General features: G+C 39.9%; 1 protein-coding gene across 1 annotated transcript in view; it reads left to right on the forward strand.

The window, feature by feature from the left end:
• The window catches only part of TRPC4 (transient receptor potential cation channel subfamily C member 4), a gene marked incomplete at both ends in the record, with an annotated part of 89,418 nt that extends 65,832 nt beyond the window's left edge, over positions 1 to 23,586 (forward strand). Inside the window, 6 exons of the mRNA XM_080613623.1 lie at positions 2,705 to 3,018; positions 5,288 to 5,483; positions 7,169 to 7,363; positions 15,783 to 15,824; positions 17,633 to 17,722; positions 22,870 to 23,586. Coding sequence (XP_080469749.1) covers positions 2,705 to 3,018; positions 5,288 to 5,483; positions 7,169 to 7,363; positions 15,783 to 15,824; positions 17,633 to 17,722; positions 22,870 to 23,586 — 1,554 coding nt within the window. The remainder of the gene's footprint in view (positions 1 to 2,704; positions 3,019 to 5,287; positions 5,484 to 7,168; positions 7,364 to 15,782; positions 15,825 to 17,632; positions 17,723 to 22,869) is intronic.
• Between the last annotated feature and the right edge of the window lie 1,600 nt (positions 23,587 to 25,186).

Genomic DNA, 25,186 nt, shown 5'->3' on the forward strand with positions numbered 1-25,186 from the left:
TAAGAAAATATTTTAACTAACTCTCTTGAGTAAAATTATGAGAATCCCCTTATACTACTGTCCTGTGTGATAAATGTTCCCAGAGGAAAATGTTATATTTATTGGCCATTCAAGGCTCTCTGACTGACACAGTAGTTAAGCAGATGTATATTATTTACGGCAGGTGACAGGATTGTGTAAAATACACCAAAGAATATCATTCCAGGATGAGAGAACTGCTAAGATAACTCAAAGTTATATGTTTGATTGCCAGTATTCAGATAAAATAAGTACATCTCATATTTTTCATAGAATCATAGAATGGGTTGGGTTGGAAGGGACCTTAAAAATCATCTCGTTCCAACTCCCCTGCCATGGGCAGGGACATCTTCCACCAGGTTGCACAAAGCCCCATCCAACCTGACCTTGAACACTGCCAGGGATGGGGCATCTTTTCTGGACAGCCTGTTCCAGTGTTTCACCACCCTTATAAAAAAAAAAAAATCTTTCTTATATCTAGTCTGAATCTACCCTCTTCTAGTTCAAAACCATTATTCCTCATCCTGTCGCAACAGGCCCTGCTATAAAGTCTGTACTCATCTTTCCTGTAAGCCCCCTTTGAGAATTGAAAGGCTGCAATAAGGTCTCCTTGGGGCCTTCTTTTCTCCAGGCTGAACAACCCTAATTCTCATAGTGTTTCCTCATAGGAAAGATGTTCCATCCATTTGATTATTTTTGTGGCCTTCCTCTGGACCCACTCCAACAGGTCTGTCTTTCCTGTATTGAGGACTCCAGAGCTGGGTGCAGTACTCCAGGTGGGATCTTACCAGAGCAGAGGGGCAGAACCACCTCCCTCAACCTGCAGGTCACACTTCTTTCAGTGCAGTCCAGGATGTCATTGGCTTTCTGGGCTGCAAGCACACATTGCCAGCTCATGTCCAGTTTTTTTATCCACCAGTACCCCAAAAGCCCTTCTCCTTAGGGCTGTTCTCAATCCCTTCATCATCACCCAGCCTGCATCAATACCAGGGGTTGCTGTAACCCAGGTGCAGGACCCTGCACTTGGCATTGAACCTCATGATGTTCAAATGGGACCACTTCTTGAGCTTTACCAGGTCTCTCTGGATGCCAACTTGTTCCTAGAGTGTGTCAGCCATACTATTCAGCTTGGTGTCATCTGCAGACTTGCTCAGAGTGCACTCAATCCCACTGTATGTGTTGTTGATGAAGATATTAAACATTACTGGTCCCAGTACAGACCACCACTTGCCACTGATCTCCATATAGACATTGAGCCATATATGTGACCATCCAACTAATTCCTCATCCACTGAACAATCTACCCATCAAATCCATCTGTCCAGTTTAGAGAGAAGGATGTTGTGGGGGATGCATCAAAGGCCTTACCAAATTCCAGATAGATGACATCAGTAGCTGATATAGTAGTGGACAAGTAGCCTTGCCCACTGATGTAATCACTCCACCATACAAGGCCACTAGGTTGGTCAGGCAGGCCTTGACCTTGGTAAAGCCTTGCTGACTGTCTTGAAACATCTCTCTGTCCTACATGTGCCTTAGCCTAGCTTCTAGGAGGATCTGTTCAATGATCTTCTGAGGCACAGAGGTAGGGCTGATAGGTCAGCAGTTCCCAGAGTCCCTTTCTTCCTGTCACCAGGGCCTTTACCTGACTTTTCAGGTAACGTGGGGAGTGGCTTGGCAACTAAATCAGAACTCTAGGATGGGTCTTGTCAGGTCCCATAAACTTATGTATGTCCAGGTTCCTCAGCTGGTCTCAAATCACTGAGCTGTCACCTTCTGCGGATGGTGACTGCAGTGTGGAAGTATTGTGGTGCCTGGCTATGCTGTTTCATCTGGCCCTGGTGACACAGATGAGTCCTTTTCCTTACTACTGAGGGCATACTAGCAGCTCTGATGGATGCATATGGGTGGCCTACAATAGGTAAATACAGACTGCAGTATGGTCCCTCTTTAAAATCTGCTTCATATTATACCATCCCATCATTTTAAAGGACTTCATAGCATAGATTCTTTATTCTGATACATTCTGTAAAACAGATTAATGAGACTAAATAAATAATAATGAGTCTTCCACAGGAGTTAAGCCTCAGTTCAAAGTAACATCTATCATCTTCAAGAAATTTTTGGTAAAGCTGGAACAGTAAAGAGTCACAGTTCCAGGGATCAGATTCTTCAATAATAAGACACACAAGCAGTTTGCCATGGTTCATTAATAAACAGCTTTTTCATCATCAGTCCAGTGTTAGTGATTAAGTGATATACTTATTCCTTGATTAAATGTTTTCTTCCATCTTGCCAAGGTCGTGGGGGTTTCTATCCACCATTGTTGTATCTGGACTATTCCCCAAAGAAATAATATATTGATTTTACAGCTGAAACTTTCTAAAATTATAAAACCCCAGGTGTTCAAAAACTGTTCCTTTTGCTTTGAGAGAGAATTATTAGACTTACATAAAACTAGAAACTGTAGACCATCCTGCAGGTAAAAATGAAAGACAAGTACATGAGCACTGCCCATTTTTTTGTTTTCCTAAAATAAAAAAAAACGTCCTGAAGGCATGTTGCTTTCCAGAAGACAGTTTTATTGTGCTACCTGCAAATTAATTGAAGAGTTTATAAAGAAACTGACATACTTGCTTATGCATAAAAATAGAGGAGTAATTTCTTCTCTTCTGCTTGTTTTCAGTATAGTGGGCTAGTTCCACGGGAGAGCTGGGACATGTGGCATCCAACCTTGGTGGCTGAGGCCCTGTTTGCAATTGCAAATATCTTTAGCTCCCTACGCTTGATCTCATTATTCACTGCAAATTCGCACCTGGGACCTCTGCAGATATCTTTAGGAAGAATGTTGCTGGACATTTTGAAGTTTCTCTTCATATACTGCCTTGTGCTGCTAGCTTTTGCAAATGGATTGAACCAGCTTTACTTCTACTATGAGACAAATGAACCTGGCAACTGCAAAGGAATACGATGTGAAAAGCAGAATAATGCATTTTCAACGTAAGTGGCTGATCTATTTCTATCCTCCCCTTCTCTCCTTAGTATTTTAATCACTTAGATGTTGTTTACGGGAAAGAGGCTGTCTGTTTCTATTGGTATTACAGTGGTGTCCTGACAGACACATATAAAGTTACCCTAATACAAAAAAATAACTATTAGCATTAAATCAATCTGTAATGATGTTCATCCCATACTACGGTGAAGTCTGTACAAATCATGATATCTCAAAACATAGCAAGATAAAGACAAGAAGGAGATGATATGATATTAGAAAGTACATGTTTAGAATTAAGGGAAAAAGGTCAGCAGATCAGAGCTTGCTTATCCAGGCAGCTGTCGCACTGTATTTCTTTGATGTCTACTTGTGGGCATTAAATAAGTCTGGTTGTCTAAAGAATGAAGATTCTTTGTAAATGTGATAAACTGAGGCAGGGAAAAACATTCAGTCCAGCCTTCTACTGAAACTGAGCCTACTCCACGCAATCAAATACTGTATTCTAATTTCTGGTTAAAGGTTTTTTCGTTTTTTTCTTCACTTGAAAAACAATTTTACTTCACCCTGTTCTGTAGTTTATCTACAGTTCCAAACTCTACCAAATGAATACTAATTCTTATATCTCATCTTCCAACTTTCAATCTGCATCAAAATCCTACTATAAATACCTGTTCCCTATTACCTTCTACGAATCATATCTAGGCTGGTTTTAAAATATGTTTATTACCAATGGCTTTATTCTCAAAGTAAATAATTTTATAAAAATAGCACCTTTTACATCATCTCAAGTCACTTTGCTCAGGCATGTGTATTTATTTTGCATATTAATAACATCTTATGCAATTCTAAACTTTGTGCGATCTAAACACAAAGGCACAAGGAAATTTTTTAGAGCTCTGTATTTATGGAAGCAATATTTGGGGAATAGTGAGGACCTACTGGCAGTAGTGACAGAAGATGATGTCAAGCAAACCATCCTGAGTCTTTTCTGCAGAGTATTTTCTGCAGCTGAGCAGGGGAGAATAGTGGTTGTTCAGTTTGTGCTCAGGCAAGTGCAAACCATACCAGAGACTCCAGAGCAGTACTTTGTCACTCATATACACTGTACTACAGGCACAGAGATTCAGGACCTGGAGTTACTATAAGTAAAAGCATACTGCGCTCTCAGGTTTCTCTGTGGGACAGCAGTGTACTGGGTTGCATGACAAAGTTCCATTCCACAGATGATAGCCCTTGGTGGGAAAAGGACTGAGGGGTTATGTTTTGCCCAGTTCAGGACAGCAGGTCCCTGCATACAGGACCGCTCAGGGTGCTACGAGTCCCCACAGTTCAGCAGCCTCCCTCTTCCGGGTGCAGTGGGGACAGCACTGATGGCCCACACATCCTGTCCAAGTAACCTGCTCCTGGTGTCAGGGTGAAGGAGCAGGAGAGAAGCCATGGGGAAAACTCACTCAATTAATACCAACATATGGGATCAGGCAAGCAGAAAATTTTGCTTCCAAACTTTGCCTGAGTAAAGGGTCTAACCAGAACCCATCCTTATGACACTATAGGGTAGCTGAACATTGTACAAAAGTAAAATTATATCAAACTGTCTAGTTGCAGAGAAATCTTTTTGAAGTTGGTTATTGTTATTAAGCTTCATAACTCTTGTCCCAAGCTTCTCTAAGGGAATATCATATACTTTATCTATAAAAGCACAAGTTTCATTTGAGCAGCATGTTTGTCTTTTTAATGCCTCCATTCTTGGGAAAACAAAACTTATGCTAATGATAATAATGTCGTTCTAATTATACAACTCCTTTTATCTCAGTGGCTCTCAACACAAACCAGAAATTGCATAAACTGACAACACCAAGTATGTATGAGGATACTGTAATTGTTTTAACATCATGATTTAAGCACAGCCATTGAGTTACTTTTGGATCCTTATTCTACCCTATACAGTCGAGGCAAAGGGTCAAAATGCTTTCAAAGCAGGTGTCTAAAATAAGATTTCTAAAACTATGTTATCTCTCAGAAGTTTGTACAAGATCAGCCTTTTACTCGCAGGCTTATTTATAGATTCAGTATTGTGTATCTAGAAGCTCAGATTTGAAATATTAAGCCATCATTTCCCTAGAAAGATATTTTGCATATGTCGCTGCTATTGTGATAAGTATCATTTATTTCAAGCAAGTCACAGACTTTTGTATGTTTGGGGAAAACCTGAATAATCTGAAAAGTACATGTGTTGTTATTATACAACTAGTCCTTTTGGGTTTTGTTTTTCAGATTATTTGAAACGCTGCAGTCATTATTCTGGTCTATATTTGGACTCATCAATCTCTATGTGACCAATGTGAAAGCAAGGCATGAATTTACTGAATTTGTTGGGGCCACCATGTTTGGTACCTATAATGTAATCTCCCTGGTTGTTCTACTCAACATGCTAATAGCCATGATGAATAATTCTTACCAACTAATTGCTGTAAGTTGTATCCTTAGATAATTTATAATACATACCTTCTCTCTTTTCCTACATCCTGTTTATCTAGCAATAAATCTTTTTTACAGATAGGGTATTGGGACAAATTCTCTGATTCATTCTAATTCCTTTGCACTGTTCTGGAAGGACCCAGAAACCAGACCCTTGTTAGATTGGGCAGAGGGGAATTTCCCCACAATTCTGAATGAGGAAGAGATGGCCCTGCTGCAAAAGCCAGCTTATGGGTTAAGGGTGTACTAAAGCTGCTGGCAAGTGACATGAGCTGCTGCCCTGCCCAAGCTGTACTGCGAAAGAGACCCTGCCAAAGATTGCTCTGTCTCTGCCTTATTTTAAATGCATTATATTAACCTTTAAAAGGCTGATTTTTTTTTTTTTATTTTCACACAGCATGAATATACAGATAATAGAAATGGGATGTTTCTTGGACAATTCTGGGCCCATTAGCAATTCAAACAAAAGATCATGACTTCCTTTTTGCAGTCATTCTATTTTTCTCCTTCAACAAAACTTGTCTTCATCCTTACCAAAGCTACTGTGCTATTTTTATTTCTCAGCTGTCTATTAAGAAGGCTAATGAAAATAAACACTGATTCATCATATGGTAATTCTAATATGATCATGCAGAAAGCAAACAAATGAAAGAAAGCTTCACAGTCTTAGGTTTTTAAAATTACCCTTTTTTTTTTTTTTCTGATCAGGAAATTGCAAGTTTTTCCACAAAAGAAATACTGACTACATGTGTTTATATAGTGCTAGTTGGCAAAGTCTGGTACACAATATCACAACATACTAGGTCATCAAAACTAAGACTGCAGTTAGAATAGTTTTCCCACTACAACTTCTAATTTTTTTGTTTTGATTAATGTGTACCTGGCTAAAGATTAAAGGCTAGGGCTAGACCTATAGTTTAAGTTCTTGACTACTATGATTGTCATCCAAATACAATATTGTAAATTTAAACTTCTTGCTCAGCTGCTACATTTAGCAATCTTTATATGGACTTTAGTTCTGGGGGTTTTTTTCAAACTTTTCAAAATTATACAACATTATATAGAATCCAAAAGAAATAAAATTTCAAAATTAAAAAAAAAATACATAAACCCCCCACAACCTAAATAGGATCTGAATATATAGATCTGAAGTAGAAGGAAAAGGAGATATTCAGCTCAACAGTTTTAAGTAGCCTCATGATTTGTTGGATAAGCTATTCGAGAATTTCTGGGGCTGTCAGTTACTAACAGAGTTTGTGAGACTTACACACTTGTTGAAGCTGCTACTCAGCAGAGTAATTAGAGTGATCTGTGTGGAATAATGATAAGCTGCTATTATAAAAAAACCCATCTCTTTCAGAAATGTAGCATTTTTCAGCTTATAATTATCCTTTGTTTATTTAAAATCCTGTAGCAATGAAAGAAAAGTTAAAAGTGAGTATATACTGTATGTATACTGAAGTAAAGTAGCTTAGCTTTGCTTTATGTTAAAGACCTTCTGTTAAAAGAAGATTCCACTCTTTTAACAAGAAAATTAATTTAATTCAATTTTAACAAGAAAATGCATTTCATATTTCAAAGTTGTCCTAGTTTTAGGTTTTCAGATTTTTGTTGATGTTTGTTTCACCTCCTTAATTAAAGCAACATCTGTGCTGGTGTTGTGTTTTCTGTGTGCAGGATCATGCAGACATTGAGTGGAAGTTTGCTCGAACAAAACTCTGGATGAGTTACTTCGAAGAAGGAGGAACTCTGCCCACTCCTTTTAATGTCATACCAAGCCCAAAGTCTCTGTGGTATCTGATCAAATGGTTATGGAGACACCTTTGTAAGAAAAAAATTAGAAGAAAACCTGAAAGTTTTGGAACAATAGGGGTAAGTCCTGTGTTTTACTCTGCCTACAGTACTCCTCTTTGCTATATAGGTGAGTCTTTCTCAGCTTTACAGACCACCCAAACTGTCAAATAACACACGTATGAGTTAGAGAATAATTCTAGCAGATAATGGTTATTTTTTACATTTATGTCAATGTCTTAGACTGAAAAAAACATCATCATATCCCTGTGCAATGACAATATGAACCATAGAATCATAGAATAGCTAGGGTTGAGAAAGGACCTTAAGATCATCTAGTTCCAATCCCCCTGCCATGGGCAGGGACATCTCACACTAAACCAGGCCATCCAAGGCTCTGTCCAACCTGGACGTGAACACTGCCAGGGATGGAGCATTCACAGCCTCCCTGGGCAACCCATTCCTCTGCCTCACCACTCTCTCAGTAAAGAATTTCTTTCTTATATCCAGTCTAAACTTCCCCTGTTTAAGTTTTAACCCGTTACCCCTTGTCCTCTCACTACATCCCTAATGAAAAGTCCCTCCCCAACATCCCTATAGCCCCCCCCTTCAGATACTGGAAGGCTGCTATGAGGTCTCCACAAAGTCTTCTCTTCTCCAGGCTGAACAGCCCCAACTTTCTCAGCCTCTCTTCATACGCGAGGTGCTCCAGTCCCCTGATCATCCTCGTGGCCCTCCTCTGGACTTGTTCCAACAGTTCCATGTCCTTTTTATGTTGAGGACACCAGAACTGCACACAATACTCCAAGTGAGGTCTCACGAGAGCAGAGTAGAGGGGCAGGATCACCTCCTTCGACCTGCTGGTCACGCTCTTTTTGATGCAGCCCAGGATATGGTTGGCTTTCTGGGCTGCAAGCGCACACTGCCGGCTCATGTTCATTTTTTCATCAACCAACACCCCCAAGTCCTTCTCTGCAGGGCTGCTCTGAATCTCTTCTCTGTCCAACCTGTAGCTGTGCCTGGGACATGACAGTGCCTCATCTACAGATAAAGCAAGAAAGATTAAAAGCAATAAAAATACAAGAGATCAAATATCTATACTTGTCTACCAGTCCCAGAGGTGTGGTTGATGATCTCTAGCTCAAGTGTCACAGTTCAAATATCATTAACACATCATGAACCACAGATTTGTGTATAAAGTATTTGTCATGGAATATTCGCTGTCTCTCATCATGTAATGAGATGGGTTTACCGTAAGAGCATTCTTACAAAATGCTGTTCCCATTAAAGAAAACATTTTGAAAGGTAATAGCATTTACTTGGAATTGCTTACTTGAATTTAAAGCTAGAGTTATTTCAGAATCACACTGGTACCCTGTTGATTGTTAGTGAAATTTCTAGAATAAAAGAGGGGAAAAGACACACAAGGGGAGCAAGAATAGTCTTGCACCTGGATTCCGCAGATGACTGTGCAATATCTCAGCTACAGACTTTCTCTTGTAGCTGCAGTGGGTAAAGCAGATTTAAATTTGTCCTTCCTAGCTTTACCCAGCTGAGATACCTCAGCCAGCAGCAGAGTTTTTCTGTATTGTCAAGCAAATATCCAGGCAACAACCTAACCCACTAAGAACTAAATTTCTCTAGTTATGTTTTCTTCATTTCCCATGGTGAGCGAGTCAGTAACTCAGTCACTAAACTGCTTTCAGCCAGCTCCAACATAAAGAAAACTATGTGGCCATATTTACCACATATTTTTCTATGTGGTAAAATGTGGACAATGATGCTTTCCCTATACTATAGGGATTTGGTGAATATAAATATTTTCAAGTCTGTTAGGAACTCAGATAGCAAAGCATTATGTGAGAGTATAAGAATTTCATGTGTAGGTAAGGGAAAGAAGAAACAGTTATAATCTTCATGCTGTTGACCCTGGTAAAAAAACTTCCATTCATTTCAAAGAAGCCAGGGGATACAGTACAGTTCTTTGCTGGACCATTACTCTATTGACCTTTTATTTGTATTTCTTTCCAGTTTCTTGATAAGTTGATTAATAGGCTTTTCCTACATATTCTTCAATCACATCCTGTCATTCAGTTTAATTGCAAAGAGATGCTAAAATGCTGAGATGCTAAAATGCTAAAATGCTAAAAGATATACTTGGATAAACAAGTTCACTTATCTCTCATACTTGTAGATAGGAAAACAAACAGCCAGAAAAGGAAGCTTATGAATGTGAGGATGACATTGAAACAAAGCAGTAATAGACTACAAGAAACAATGAAAAAAAACCCATTGAAATTAATATTAGAAAAGCAGTGAAGAAAGACGAACAGTGATTTGAATAGATTTTTTTTTTTTTTAAAGACATGAACTAGCATGAATGGTGAAGAATTGTGAAAATAAAACATCACTGTGTAATCTAGGAAGGGAAAGAAGTAAACGCAGAGACCAACAGGAGGAAAAACTGTAAAATTTTATTAGAAAGAGAAAATCAAGTGAGTGATGTACTTGCGTGAGGGAGATAGTGAGCAATGCTTCTAGGTGTTTGTTAAACATTTGGTGGGGATGATTAGCTAGTGTAAACTGATACAGTGATATTAAAATTAGTGGAGCAATGCCAGTGTATTGCAGCTGAGGATCTAGGGCTGGTTAATACAGTATCCTTGTTTGACTGAGACAGATCCTGAATACCCTTATACATCCCAAAAAATCCCTTCAATGCAGTATTTGCTGTCAGACTTTCTATCCAGGATAAGGGATTTTTCTTTTTTTTTTTTTTTTTTTTTTCATTTTTTCCCTCTCAAACTGCAGCTTTGGAAGTAAAACAATTTCTGGCTCTGTGAAATAATAAAGAGACAAGGTGCTTTCAGATACATGCTGAATAGCATGGTGAGGAAAGGAATTCGGAAAGATCACCCCCAGATTCCTGAGACTGCCTCCTGCAGGGGTACATAAAGAACACCTAGAAATTGGCAGCTTGGATTTTGGAAAACTAGTGCAGCAACAGGTCAAAGGGCAGGGACTCTATACACAGAGCTGGTTGGGATTTTTTCCAAATGTAATTTTCTTTTTTTTTTTTTTTTTTTTTTTTATGGGAAAAAAAACCCCACTAAAATCCTAACCAAACATTTTCATTAATATATATCAGTTTGGAAGAAGCATTTGTTGGGACTTTTCAGCTTCAGGATGGTATTTTTGTATGGAAAGAGAAGGAGCAGGTGCCCAGTAAAGCAAATGGCTTGGGCTAAGAGAGAACCAGGTTAATACCCAGTGGATATTTAATTATTTACCCCAAGCAGAGCAGTTCTGATAGGAGAGATTTCCATCTCAAAATTTCTGGAAAAATAGAAATAAAAGAGCTGAACCTCCTTATGTGATGTGAACCCCTAATTACTGAACTGTTTGGGAGTGGAGGACATAGGCAAGGAAGAGATGTGAGACATTTTTGGTTTATTTCTGTAGAGTAAATTTAAAAATAAAAATGTTTGATGGAAGAGAATGGAAATCCTGAAATATGTGAGCCAATAAGGCTATATCCATTGCTAGTTTCTTACAGAATAGGCACTTAGCTGAAAGTATAGCTGAAACCCCTGTGAAACAGAGGGCTCACCAGAAGAGCCATCATGGCAACAAGACTTCCAGGTGCCCAGAGAAAGTCAGTGGCTGCTGCTGACCGGGCAGATTCAGTCCATACATCTGTGCAACTCATAAAACTTCAGCTAGCTCCTCAGGTATAACACAAGGCACATTAGGGCTATCTGAATTTGGAACACTGTGATTTCTATGCACAGTTATGCACGCAGGCTCCAAAATGAAATAAGATGTGGGTATGCAATATTCACTCTGATTTCCATGAAAATCTTTTCATACCCATCAAAGTTTGAGAGCATTATTTACTTCAGCAGTCAGGTCTACACACAGTTTGAGTAGATGTTAACCAGATGCTGCCCACTGGATTTTCCCCAAGAGGTTAAGTTGTTGGAGAACAAATAGGCACATCATGGTGATCTCATCTTGTCCTGGGGGAATGTGCTGTTTCCTGGTTTTGAAAAACTTATTCACCCATAGCTAAGTGTTGGTTTCCCAGAGCTTTTTCAATTGTCCCAAAGAACTGCATTACAAATTAAATTCGGAATCTCTATGCCCTATGAACCAAAGGGAAATGAAGAGTTTCTTTGCCTTTTGTTCACAAATCTCAGTTGACAGCTGTCTGACTCCAGCTCACTGGAATATCCCGTGTAATAATACTGACCTCATAGCTACAAGATAAGCTTTGTTAGGACCTACTTCTTATTATTGAACTCCACATTATGTACTCTGATTCCTTCCCTATGACCATTCCTGGGGAAAAGAAAAAAAAAACATTGTAGGCTCAGTTTTGAGCTCGTTTTCTTATATTTGCTATATGGATGTATGGATGCCATGTTGTTTGTAAGGCAGAACCTAGATTTCAAAACATTTTGTTTTGAAACCTTTAAATGCTAACTTTCCTATTAGGAAGCTTTAATCAGTGGTGATGTACTATGGTGTTTTCCAGCAGAAAAAGCAATAGCATGCATCCAAAATCTTGAGTCAGGGCTAGACGATACTAAACAGATGATAGACAGAATGGAGGATCAGGCATGATGACTGCATAAGAAACTTTAGTACCAAAAAGACAGGAATCATGAGCTAGGAATGAGTCAAGGATGCATTAAATGTGTCACCAACAATCCACAATAAAAATATATATATATATGTACACTTGCAAGTTCATTATATGCAAGCAAAACTCGTAAAGAAAGAGTTCAGATTCAGAATAGTTTACAGTAGACATGCTAGTGAAAGGATTTAACTGACTTGAATGAAGAAGAAAAACGTCACTACAAATAAGTATGACACTGTTGCTTGCGAGGACATTTACAGTGTTGCTTGTAACAAAGCTATCATGGGAAAGAACAGTCTGCAGGCAAGTGAGGTGCCTCTGAAGAAAGCTGATTAATTTGCTTCTCCTTGAATGTCAGCTCTGTGGTTCTGCCAGCCTTTGTTGTACTGGGACAGCTGAAGCAGAGGGTGGGGGAGCCAACGGGAGCTTTTTCAAGGGACAGGTTTTTTCTCCAAAACAACACACTGCCCAGCCACACTGATGGCAGCTTCTCCAGCACAGCTACAGCTTGAAGAAAGGACAGGATGGTTACATGTTGCTTACTAGTACTTCAACTCTGCTGTTAATCAGAGAGAGATCTTCTACCTTTCAGATTGCAGCACATCTTCATTTTCTGTCATTTTGACATATCCCAGGTGTGCAGCATTCTCTTTAGCTATTACCACAAAGATCTCCTACACTCAAACGTCTGAAATAACAGTGTGTGCTGCTCTTTACATATATATATATATATAGCAGTTCTGTTAACTTTGTCGCTCACCTTTGCAAAAGCCAGATTAGTAATGTAATTGTATTTATTGGGCTGAAGGTTTCCCAACTGCCCAAGGCTTTTGGGTGTCTCAAGGCTACTGCTGTTGGCCACCAGAAATCCATTGCTATTTTAAGAAAGAGATGTAAGAAAAGTAACCCCAGTCCCACTGGAATAAATTGTACTGTTTTACTCAAGCTACATTCTGCTCTATGTCTGATCAGTTGCCAGAAAGTTTTTTACATATAATTTGAAGTATTTCAGAGGAGAAAATGGAAAAGATTAAGAATATCTTTGGTGATATTTTTATATGTGTGTGTACATCTGATATATAGATAAAAAGTTGCCTCTTTTCTAGCTATTTTTTTTTTTTTGGCCATTTTTCCAAGCAACCTACATGATAATTCTTATCATTTGTCAGAGAAAATATCCTTTCCCCTTCTCCTATTCTTTGTTCTCCAAGTGGAAAATGATGCAACTCCTAAGTCAATATAAGTATTTTGTATTTTCTCTGTAACATGTATTATTGAAAATTGAAGTTCCTTCCATGTGGAATGGAAATCAGTAATCTGGAGTGTTTGTTGTGTAGCCAAGGACCTTCTCATGGGAAAACCTCTTTGTCAATACAGATTAAGTTCTTATCCTTTTTATGGGATGCTTCTATTCAAGATAAGGAATATATCCCATGACTTCAGGCAATCTTTACATTTTCTGGACTTCTATCACTAAGCAGGTTGAGGTCAAATGCAGATATTAAATTTTAATTCCTACTTTATGAAATATACAATTTTGATAAAACACTTCAAAAGAAGTAATCTAAGATTATCAAATTTTTCACTGCTAAAGAGATTTTTCTTCCAAACAATGCAAATTACTAGGAATGGCATAAGCAGAAAGACCAAAATTATTATCACTATTAGGAGATCTACTATTCAAGCTTAGCAAATTATATTAGTGCCCCCTTTGGAAAGTGTTTTATCATCCCCTTCAGTTTCATGATCTAATAAAACATTATCATCAGAAGAATGTTGTTATTTTTAGTTAGATTTAACTTTGTCAGCCATAGTTTTCAGCACTTGAAGAAGCACATAGCACCGTGGTTACTTGAAACAACTTTTGAACCACAAATTAGACTATGACCACGTAAAGAAAAGCAGGCTGGCTGAAAACTAAATAAGTACAATACGAATATTAATGCAATTTTATTTATTTATAGTGAATAGTCTGATTTTCAGATGTGTTTAGGCAAGGATTCATTCTGCCTTCAGAAGGAATCAGAAGGCGATTATGAACTGGAGACTGAATCTGAACATTTAAACAGGAGATAGAGAAGTGATGGGTGTAGTAACTTTTATAGGTTATTTGTATGCATAATTTCCGGTACAGTATTTATGTGTCTGTGTTTGAAAGCTCACCATTAAATGCATTCTCTTTCACCTCCTTAGTGTTATGGACTGAAAAAAATTGTTAAGTGCAGTAAAACTGTTCTGGACATGTTACTACATATAGGAATTTGTTTTAAAATCCACAGCCTCTGTTTCTGGGAATTTCAGAATCAGTTGGACGAAAAGAATAAACAGGATTTAGCCATTTCTTGTTATGGGTACAGAATGAAACCTATGCATTTATTTCACATTTCACTGTGAAATAAAGAAGAGCAGACAGTAACTCCAGAGAGTATTCTGCAAGATAAAAGTAATAATTTGTTTTGTTTATATGAGTTATTAGCTTTACCTGAACTGAAGTGCATTTAAATTACACCTCAAAGTGTTTTTTCCCTTTGACTGTAAGATCTGTCGAGCTCTCTTAGCAATGGACACCTTCAGTGCCCTCTCAGCAGGAATGAAACATCTCCATCGTGTGGTCAACTGCGAAAAATCAGAATTTTTTTCTGAAAACCTGCTAAAGGCAGGTACTGGGAGGGAATCAGCCTCCCCACGGCTACCTTGCCCCTCTCATCCCAGCAGTGGGGATGCTCACCTGTCCCTCCACTCCTAAACACAAGAAATTTGCATCTTCTCTTTGGATAAGGTATAAATACAGAAACACCATCTGGAAAAATACTGAGGGCAAGATGTTTATAAATAAAGCCCTACAGTACAGTGGCTGTTAAGAGTGATTGGGAAATCATGATCTTCCCCTTTCTATTATTGTTTTGTGAAGCTGAACCACACAGCTACTGCATCCCTCAAACTAATTACAAACAAGATGTCAGCTCTGAAGACTAAACTGATTCGGAGTACAGGGAAAGTGTTAATTATAAATTGCCAATCAGTTTCAAGTACAAGAAGATGACAAAATACCTTACTGTGGACTGCATTATTATGTAACTGAGGTAAATTTTAACAAGCCCCTTGGATGTCCTTTTACCCTGTTTTAAGATACTGTAAGTATTCTGTTTTGTACAAATGCAATCAGTGGTTAGACGCCATTTTTTTCTCACCAGCAGCAGATATAAGAACCCAAGTTAAAATTGTCTTTCTTTCACAAGTTAGAGATAATTAAGGTATAGAACAGGGAGATGTGACTCAGTATGCTATTGAGGACAACAATAATTCAAGGACTAAGTAATTCAAGGCGTTTTGGTTTTTTTCAACCCATCTTCTGGATAGCCCTTAGATATTGCAGTATAAACTAATGCAACACTTGCTTAAAGCTTGAACCATGCTTTCATCCTACCACACTTCTTTTTGCTGTTCCTATTCAGAGTTATTAACCTTCTTACCCTCCTTCCCTATCAACATCAAACTGCATTGCAGGCTAAGTTTCTTTCTTCCATCACCTCTCTATAACCAAGTGTTTTTAATAGGGAGCTAAGCAGGAAATTTTCCCTTCAGTGTGGTTTTATAGTGCAAGTATTGGTTAGGTCTATCTTAGATGGAACATTAGGAGCCATAGCAAGTGTCTTACTAATACCGTGCTTATGTCAAGCTGTTCTCAATTCAGTAAAATACACTTCAGTCTTTGCTCCAACACCTCTGTCTTCAGCAGACTTTGACCAACCCTTCAGCTTAGTACATATCACATACTGCACAGGCCTGCTGTTTTGTTATGCAGTAAGTATTTTACTACCAGGCAAGGATTTATGGTTTTTTGTTCTTTTCTAGAGGCGTGCAGCTGACAATCTGAGAAGACATCATCAGTATCAGGTACAGGCCCATGTTTATTTTTTTAACAATTTTTTTTCTGAGCTTCCAGAAAGTTCATGGGGTAAAAAAAAAAAAAGGAAGAATTTCATGAGAAAGAAGGAAAAAAAAAAAAAAAAAGAGGGGAATAATTCACAAAATGAATACTTATTTCATCCTCAGCAAACAAGCATAGTATTTTTGGTGTTCAAAAAAACAGCATTTTAGAAGTAGGGTTGCCAATTTTTGGGGTGCAAAAGGGTATTTTCTAGAGCAATAATATACTAAGTAGTATTTTTCCCACCATAACATTGATTGCCTTTAAAACACATCCCATATAGTCCCACCTCCCTGCTGGGATTCATCAGGATTATACGTGCAGCTCACTGACATGTTTCATGAGAACCTGCTCTCCATTTCTCCACCTCTGTTTCCCCACAGATTTCCTGTCACAAACTTCCTGTCCCTTAATAACCCGACTGCCTAGATACCCTGTAAGCTGTTTTTCTTCTCCATTCTTCCTGCTTCAGCCTCTGATTTTTTGAGATTATTGCACAAGGAATAATTTTCAGATTTATTTTCAATTTTTGTTGCAAGTTAAACAAGATGTGGCCTGTGCACTTGTAGGTTTGGTAATTAATGGATTCCATATGAGAAATGACTAGGTAAAGTAGGACTTTTCCAGTCTGAAAAAGAGACAGCTGTGAGACGTACAACAGGGATTTATAAAATCAGGGGGAAGGTGAACACGGAGCAGCTGTTTACCACCTATCTGCAAACTGAATACCAGACACATACTGCACTGCATTAGTAAGGCTGTAGGCAGCACTTTGAGAGAAGTGATTATTCTCCTCCAGCCCACACTTGTAAGACTGGAGCAGTGTGTCCTGTTTTGGGCCCCCCACTGCAAGAGAGATGTTAACAAACAGGAAGGAATCCAGGAAGCAGCCACCAAGATGGTTAGAAGGCTGAAGCAAAAGGAGAAACTCACATTTCAACCTGGGGTAGGTTAAGGGGGATGTAATTGCTGTCTTCAAGAGCAGAGTGGGTGGTTAGAGAGAAAGGCAGCCAGAGATTTCTTGGAAAAGGAGTCAATGGACACAAACTGCAAGAAGGGAAATTCTGTAAGGAAAATCATCATCACGGTGATGCTAGTAAAGAATTGGAAAAAGTTGCTAGGGAGGCTGCAGCATCTTCACCCTTAGAGATATTCAGCACTTGACTGGTTACAGCCATGAGCGGGACCAGACAGCCTGCACGCATCTCTTCCAATCTAAATAAATTTACGATTTTTAGAAGTAGAAGGCAACAGTGGAAACTATCACAGAGCATGTTAGAAATGAGCAAACCCCTACACAGAATCTTATTCCAGCCATACTGTGGAATTTATTGGTGGGGGATTTGTGGATGCTGAGAATTTACATGAGTTCAAAACACATAGGAAAACCTGTCACAGGCCATTAAACGTAGAGCTGCTGTTGCTGATTCAGAAAGTCTTTGAATCTCACATCGCAAGATGTTTGGGAGAGTATAGCTGGAAATAAGATTATACAACCACAACAGGCTTACAGTCCCTCATGAGGTGTCAGCAACTGCTGTCAGATTGCCTGCTACTGGCATGAGACATACCTTCAGTGAAATGCAATACAGCTCCTTTCAGGGCAATTGAAATCATCACTTTCCACTGAAAAGCAGAATAAATTTCCAACCAGATATAAGATTTGTACATTTTTTGTCATGTTCCTAAAGCACAAAGAAGCCCAAGCAGGCCTGGTGAGCGTAGGTTTAGTAACTAATCCCAAGAAACCTAACACAGTATTTTATGTTTTTAGGAAGTTATGAGAAATCTGGTGAAAAGATATGTTGCAGCAATGATAAGAGATGCCAAAACTGAGGAAGGACTGACAGAAGAAAATTTTAAGGTATGTGGTTTTTATATGTTTATAGGTGTTCTAGTAAGATATTGTAAGACTGTGAAGCATATTTCTCACACTCCTTATTTGTTTAGGTAGTGTATAACTCGCTTCCTAGAGCAGTGTCTGTGTCATGATGGACCACACAAAGATAGTATTGTACATCAACACCAGCAAGTCTCCCTCTTTCTTTCGCTGGAGCAATAATCAGTTTTATCAGCTTGTTTGAATTGTGCCAAGTGATGTAAGGGGACAACAAAGGGGGACTAAGTGTGTACAACAACATATAATATATGGTAAAGCAAGATGCAAACAGTTTCAGCACATGAGCAAATAGATTTTTTTCTGCTGAAGTCTGCTATCATGCAGCTAGTGGTGAGATTGCACTTTGATTCCTGTGTTCAGTTCTAGGCCCCTCACTACAAGAGAGACATTGGGTTGCTGGAGCAGGTCCAGAGAAGGGCAATGAAGCTGATGAAGGGTCCGGAGAATAAGTCTTAAGAGGAACAGCTGTGAGGGAGAACTGGAGGTGTTTAGTCTGGAGTAGAGAAAGCTCAAGGGGGGACCTTATTGCTCTCTACAACTACCTGAAAGGAGGTTGTAGTGAGGTGGGGGTCAGTCTCTTCTCACAAGTAACAAGCAGTAGGACACGAGGAAACAGCCTCAAGCTGTACCAAGGGAGGTTTGGACTGGATATTAGGAAAAATTTCTTAACTGAGAGTGTAATCAGGCATTGGAACAGGCTGCCCAGGGAAGTGGTGGAATCACTGTCCCTAGAAGCGTTCAAAAAATGTGTAGATGAGGCTCTCAGTGACATGGTTTAGTGGTGGACTTGGCAGTCCTGGGGTAATGCTTGGTGATCTTAAAGGTCTTTTCCAACCTAGTTGATTCTATGATTCTATTATTTATTTGTATACAGAACAACATTTTTATTACTTAAAAGACAGAAAGTTTAAATAAATAGTCAAATATATTTCATATTTAGTATGTATCACAATGCTTACACCCATTACTGTGTATTTCTAGCATCTTGCTCTTTTTCACACCTCAAAATTCAAATATTCAAAATTATATTGATCTGCCTAAGTTTATGCATGCAGAAGATATAGCCAGAGCCTGAGCTAATTGCTTCATTATTGCTTCATTCAGATCACCTTGAGTGCCATCACACAGCACATACAGGACAATATCAGGCCCAGTCAGCATAGGTTTATGAAAGGGAGGTCCTGCTTGACTCCTGCTGTGTGGTTCAGTTGATACACTGGAGGGAAGTAATGCCATCCAGAGGGACCTCGACACGCTTGTGAGGTGGGCTGATGCCAACCTGATGAAGTGTAACCATGCCAAGTGCAAGGTCCTACACCTGGGTCAGAGCAATCCCAGGCACAGCTACAGGCTGGGCAGAGAAGAGATTCAGAGCAGCCCTGCAGAGAAGGACTTGGGGGTGTTGGTCAATGAGAAAATGAACATGAGCCAGCAGTGTGCGCTCGCAGCCGAGAAAGCCAACTGTATCCTGGGCTGCATCAAAAGGAGCATGACCAGCAGGCTGAAGGAGGTGATCCTGCCCCTCTACTCTGCTCTCGTGAGACCTCACTTGGAGTATTGTGTGCAGTTCTGGTGTCCTCAACATAAAAAGGACATGGAACTGTTGGAACAAGTCCAAAGGAGGGCCACAAGGATGATCAGGGGGCTGGAGCACCTCGCGTATGAAGAGAGGCTGAGAAAGTTGGGGCTGTTCAGCCTGGAGAAGAGAAGGCTGTGTTGAAACTCTGAGTTGGAACTCTGTCCGGGAAGCTAGGGACCAGGTGAGGAACGCTAAGGCCCAGTTAGAATTGAACTTGGCTAGGGATGTTGAGGATAATAGGAAGGGATTCTATAGGTACGTAGCAAGTAAAAGAAAGACTAGGGACAACGTAGGCCCCCTTCGGAAGATATCTGGAGAACTGGCTACCCTGGATTTGGAGAAGGCTGAGGTTCTTAATGACTTCTTTGCCTCGGTCTTCACTGGCAAAGGCTCTGACCGCACCACCCAAGTCTTGGAAGGCGAACTCAGGGACTGGGAGAATGAAGACCCTAGGCCCACTGTGGGAGGGGATCTGGTTCGAGACCATCTCAAAAACCTAAACGTACACAAGTCCATGGGACCTGACAAAATCCATCCACGGGTCCTGAAGGACCTGGCGGATGAAGTTGCTAAGCCACTGGCCATCATATTTGAAAAATCATGGCAGTCAGGTGAAGTTCCCAACGACTGGAAGAAGGGAAATATAACCCCCATTTTCAAGAAGGGGAAAATGGATGACCCGGGGAATGACAGACCAGTCAGTCTCACCTCTGTGCCTGGCAAAATCTTGGAGCAGATTCTCCTGGAAGGCATGCTAAGGCACATGAAAAACAAGGAGGTGGTTGGTGACAGCCAGCATGGCTTCACTAAGGGGAAATCCTGCCTGACCAATTTGGTGGCCTTCTATGATGGGGCTACGAAATTGATGGACAGGGGCAGAGCAGTTGACGTCATCTACCTGGACTTGTGCAAAGTGTTTGACACTATCCCACATGACATCCTTGTCTCTAAATTGGAGAGACATCAATTTGATGGGTGGACCACTTCATGGATAAAGAACTGGCTGGATGGCTGCACGCAAAGAGTTGTGGTCAATGGCTCGATGTCCGGGTGGAGACCAGGAACGAGTGGTGTCCCTCAGGGATCAGTGTTAGGACCGGTCTTGTTCAACATCTTTGTGGGTGACATGGGCAGTGGGATTGAGTGCGCCCTCAGCAAGTTTGCTGATGACACCAAGCTGTGTGGTTTGGTTGATACGCTGGAGGGAAGGGATGCCATCCAGAGGGACCTTGACACGCTTGTGAGGTGGGCTGATGCCAACCTGATGAAGTTTAGCAATGCCAAGTGCAAGGTCCTACACCTGGGTCAGAGCAATCCCAGGCACAGCTACAGGTTGGGCAGAGAACAGATTGAGAGCAGCCCTGCAGAGAAGGACTTGGGGGTGTTGGTCGATGAAAAAATGAACATGAGCCGGCAGTGTGCGCTCGCTGCCCAGAAAGCCAACTGTATCCTGGGCTGCATCAAAAGGAGCGTGACCAGCAGGTTAAAGGAGGTGATCCTGCCCCTCTACTCTGCTCTCGTGAGACCTCACTTGGAGTATTGTGTGCAGTTCTGGTGTCCTCAACATAAAAAGGACATGGAACTGTTGGAACAAGTCCAGAGGAGGGCCACGAGGATGATCAGGGGACTGGAGCACCTCGCGTATGAAGAGAGGCTGAGAAAGTTGGGGCTGTTCAGCCTGGAGAAGAGAAGGCTGCGTGGAGACCTCATAGCAGCCTTCCAGTATCTGAAGGGGGGGCTATAGTGATGTTGGGGAGGGAGTTTTCATTAGGGATGTAGTGAGAGGACAAGGAGTAACGGGTTAAAACTTAAACAGGGGAAGTTTAGACTGGATATAAGAAAGAAATTCTTTACTGAGAGGGTGGTGAGGCAGGGGAATGGGTTGCCCAGGGAGGTTGTGAATGCTCCATCCTTGGCGGTGTTCAAGGCCAGGTTGGATGAGGCCTTGGGTGCCATGGTTTAGTGTGAGATGTCCCTGCCCATGGCAGGGGGATTGGAACTAGATGATCTTAAGGTAGTTTCCAACCCTAACTATTCTATGATTCTGTGATTCTTCACTAGACACTGTAGTGAAAGTACAAGGGGTAATGGGTTAAAACATAAACAGGAGAAGTTTAGATTGGCTATAAGGAGGAAGTTCTCTACCGTAAGGGTGGTGAGGCACTGGAATGGGTTGCCCAGGGAGGTTATGAATGCTCCATTCCTGGTGGTGTTCAAGGCCAGGTTGGATGAGGCCTTGAGTGGCATGGTTTAGTGTGAGCTGTTCCTGCCCATGGCAGAGGAGTTGGAACTAGATGATCTTAAGGTCCTTTCCAACCCTAACTATTCTATGATTCTATGGTTCTATGATTTTATGATTCTATGACTAACGTTCTATGACAAGGTGACCACTTAATGGATGAGGGGAAGGCTGTGAATGTTGTCTAGACTTTAGTAAAGACTTTGACACAATTTCCCACAGCATTTTCCTTGAGAAACTGGATGTTCATGGCTTGAACAGATATATTCTTTGCTGGGTATATTCTATGAGGGAACTGGGTTTGTTTAGCCTGGAGAAAAGGAGGCTCAGGTAGGGGCTTATTGTTTTCTAAACCAACTACCTGAAAGGAGGTTGTAGTGAGGTGGGGGTCAATAACTTCCAACTAACAAGTGATAAGAGGAAACAGCCTCAAGTTGTGCCAGGGGAGGTTTATATTGGATATTAGGAAAGAATTTCTTCCCTGAAAGGGGTGTCAATCATTGAAACAGGCTGCCCAGCGATGTGATTGAGTCACTGTCCCTGAAGGTATTTAAAAGATGTGTAGATGTGGTGCTTAGGGACATGGTTTAGTGATGGACTTGGAAGTGTTTGGTTTACAATTGGACTCAATAATCTTAAAGGTCTTTTCCACGCCAAATGATCTCTGATTCTAAGATCTATCCCTTTAGAGAAAATGAAGAGAAATAGAGACCTCCTGAAAGCAAGGTGTCTTCCGCTGAGAAAGGAGTTTGCAGACGTTGCACTGGCTGAAATCAGCCAGCAATAATTAGTTCTGACTTATCTGCTAGCTGCAAAACGTTTAGTGGAAATACACAAAGCCATAGCTGCGCTGCTACTCACAGGGAAGTGTGCACACTCATGTGTGCCTAGGGCATGCATGTGTTCCCATGTGTGTGTAAGGGATAGTGTTAAGAGCTGAACAAAATGGTGTTGTCATGATGGGATTATACTGTCTAGCAGATTGAGTGCAGGTCTTCAAGTTGTCTGTGCTCCTTCCGCCACCACTGACAGTGATTTCTATGAGTAGTTTAGGCTAAGGCACATTTCCTCTGAAGTTTCCTCTGATAGAATTGCTGATCGCTTTTCTGACTCACCTGGAAGATCCATTAGACAGTCTGCAAAGCACCTTGAAATGCCACGTTTTATCCATATGGTGAAGTTTATTACTGATCCCTAGCATAAGCCTATTTTTTTTTTCTCTTTTTAATTACAAGAGGAAAAGTCAAATTAGCTTTTGTGCTCTGATGTTTCATCTTTCTTCCTAAATTGTAGGAGTTAAAACAAGACATTTCCAGCTTTCGTTTTGAAGTCTTGGGTTTATTAAAAGGAAGCAAGCTGTCTAATTTGCAGACTGCAAAAATGAACAAAGACACTTCCTCTCTGTCAGAAAATGAAGAAAATAGTGAGAGTGAAGAAAATAAGAAAGGAAAGAAAAAGAACTTCAGCCTTTTTGACATAACAACTATGATTCACCCAAGATCAGCCACTATTGCCTCTGAAGCACATAATGTAAGCAACGGCTCAGCGATGATGGTGTCAGAGTCCACTAAGGAGAAACAAAAGCATGTGAATTTTGTAACAGACATAAAAAATTTCGGGTTATTTCACAGACGATCAAAACCAAACTCTTTGGAGCAGAGTACAAATAAAATATACACCGTTTCTGAAGAAGTTTCCCGTCAACAGGCAGAAGAACAAAGTGAGAAAACTGATGAACTGGAAGAGAGAGAACTGACCATGAACTGTGAATTAAATATCCAAAGTCCTGACAAAAAATGCGTGTTAGGTGAGTCACAGAATAACAGTGGCTCTTTGGATTCGCAGGAAGAGGGAAGTATTTGTGCTTCAGAAACAGAGAAAATGGAGATACAGAACTCAGAACCAGCCACACCGCAGGATCAACTGGAGAAGGAATTGGAGATTAGCATTGACTGTGATGAGAAACAGGAAACAATTGATCAGGGTGATTATGTGATAACAAGGTTGTGATGCTTACAGGAGGAAGCATTTACAAATATATATATTTTGCATAGTGCTTGGGGGGGGAATGTTTTAAGAGTTATATTAGCAAATGAAGAATTACACTTTGTAGTACTCAACTGTGGCACATGATCTTGTAACATAGTAGTCAAGAGAAAGATAATACGGGAACCTTCTGTTTTGTAGCCTGCTTTAGCTTTCACGATTTGTTTTACATTTTTTAATAAATGGAAGCATCTTGTATTCTTGTACTGTTGCAATAACCCACAGAAACTTTTTAGCTATCTTTTTCAATTACAACAAATGCAATTTCTCTCATATGATAGTTAACTCCTATGATAAATATTTTTCTATGCAAATAAGAAGTAGCTTAAGAGACTTGTAAGCCTTTAACTTTGTAGGTTCTTAAAAGATTCTGGGCACCATAATAATCATAAGCTGCTCCTGTCAGCATAATTCATGTCAAGCTATTAGAATCATTTATTTAAATTGCTATAAAGTTAATTTGTTTCAAAAGCTATACAGAATCAAAAATATAAAGTATATTCTTTTATTTATTGAAGGAATATGAATACCTGTAAATTATGAAAGATGAGTCTATTTGATTATTTGATTACAGCTTTTCCCCCCAGCAAGAGGATTATCACCATCCTGTTACCATTTTTAGAAGCATTTGCAGGATTTGAAGACTGTAAAAAAAAATGTGTTTCTTATAGTAAAAGAAATAACTGTGGCTTGCTAAAAACTGATGACGGATTACTCCCTGGAAGTTCGTAATCACAACAGCTACTGCTTCTTCAACCATTTATTTTTCCAAACATGGACAACCTATGCACTTTGCCTTCACCTTATGCTTTTGCCTTCACAATACACTCGTATTTGATAAGAGCAAGATACTTCAGGAATAAATAAACATACAATTGTCCCCTGAGTACTTGGAAAAATGCAGCAATTTGTTGAGAAGTTTTTAAAGGCAAGCCTTAAAAGAGTTTCTTTGACAACTTCAGAGTTTTGGGGGAACCTGATTGGAGGTTTTGATAAAAAAATACTTAGACGTTTAAATGTATAAGGAAAACCTAATAGTATTTTTCATAACTGCTGAGTGACTTATTGTCTTAGTCAAAGCAGGTATTTTTAAAATTAAACAGTCTGTTTCTTTTTAACCAGTGACTGGTGTTCTACATTATTAAAAACATAATTTTACAACTGACCTAAAAATAACCACCGTTGAACTATCAGCGCCATCCTTCTGTCTTGGAAACACGGGAATATACCACATTGGTGTGGTCATTTAATTCTTAACTTGCCTAGCCCTGCCATGATAGATTTTGCAGTTCATATTAGTCTATATTAAGGAACCTCCAGATGCATAGAGTACACTTACATTGCAGATGAAATCCATCACAAGTAACTCCCACCTTGTAGGACCTGACAGAAAGCCATACCATTGTGGATCTAAACGGTTATTGTACTGAACTGAGTTCTGAAATTCCAGATAAATCCCTGTCGTCTCTATACTTTTAGGTGAGTTCTCTAGCTCTACTTTCTACATGTGTTATTGTGAACTCACATATTGAAAGCTTCCTTCCTGTACATCTATCTCTGCCAT

This window comes from Psittacula echo, assembly GCF_963264785.1.
Source record: "Psittacula echo genome assembly, chromosome: 3".
Lineage (NCBI taxonomy): Eukaryota > Metazoa > Chordata > Aves > Psittaciformes > Psittacidae > Psittacula > Psittacula echo.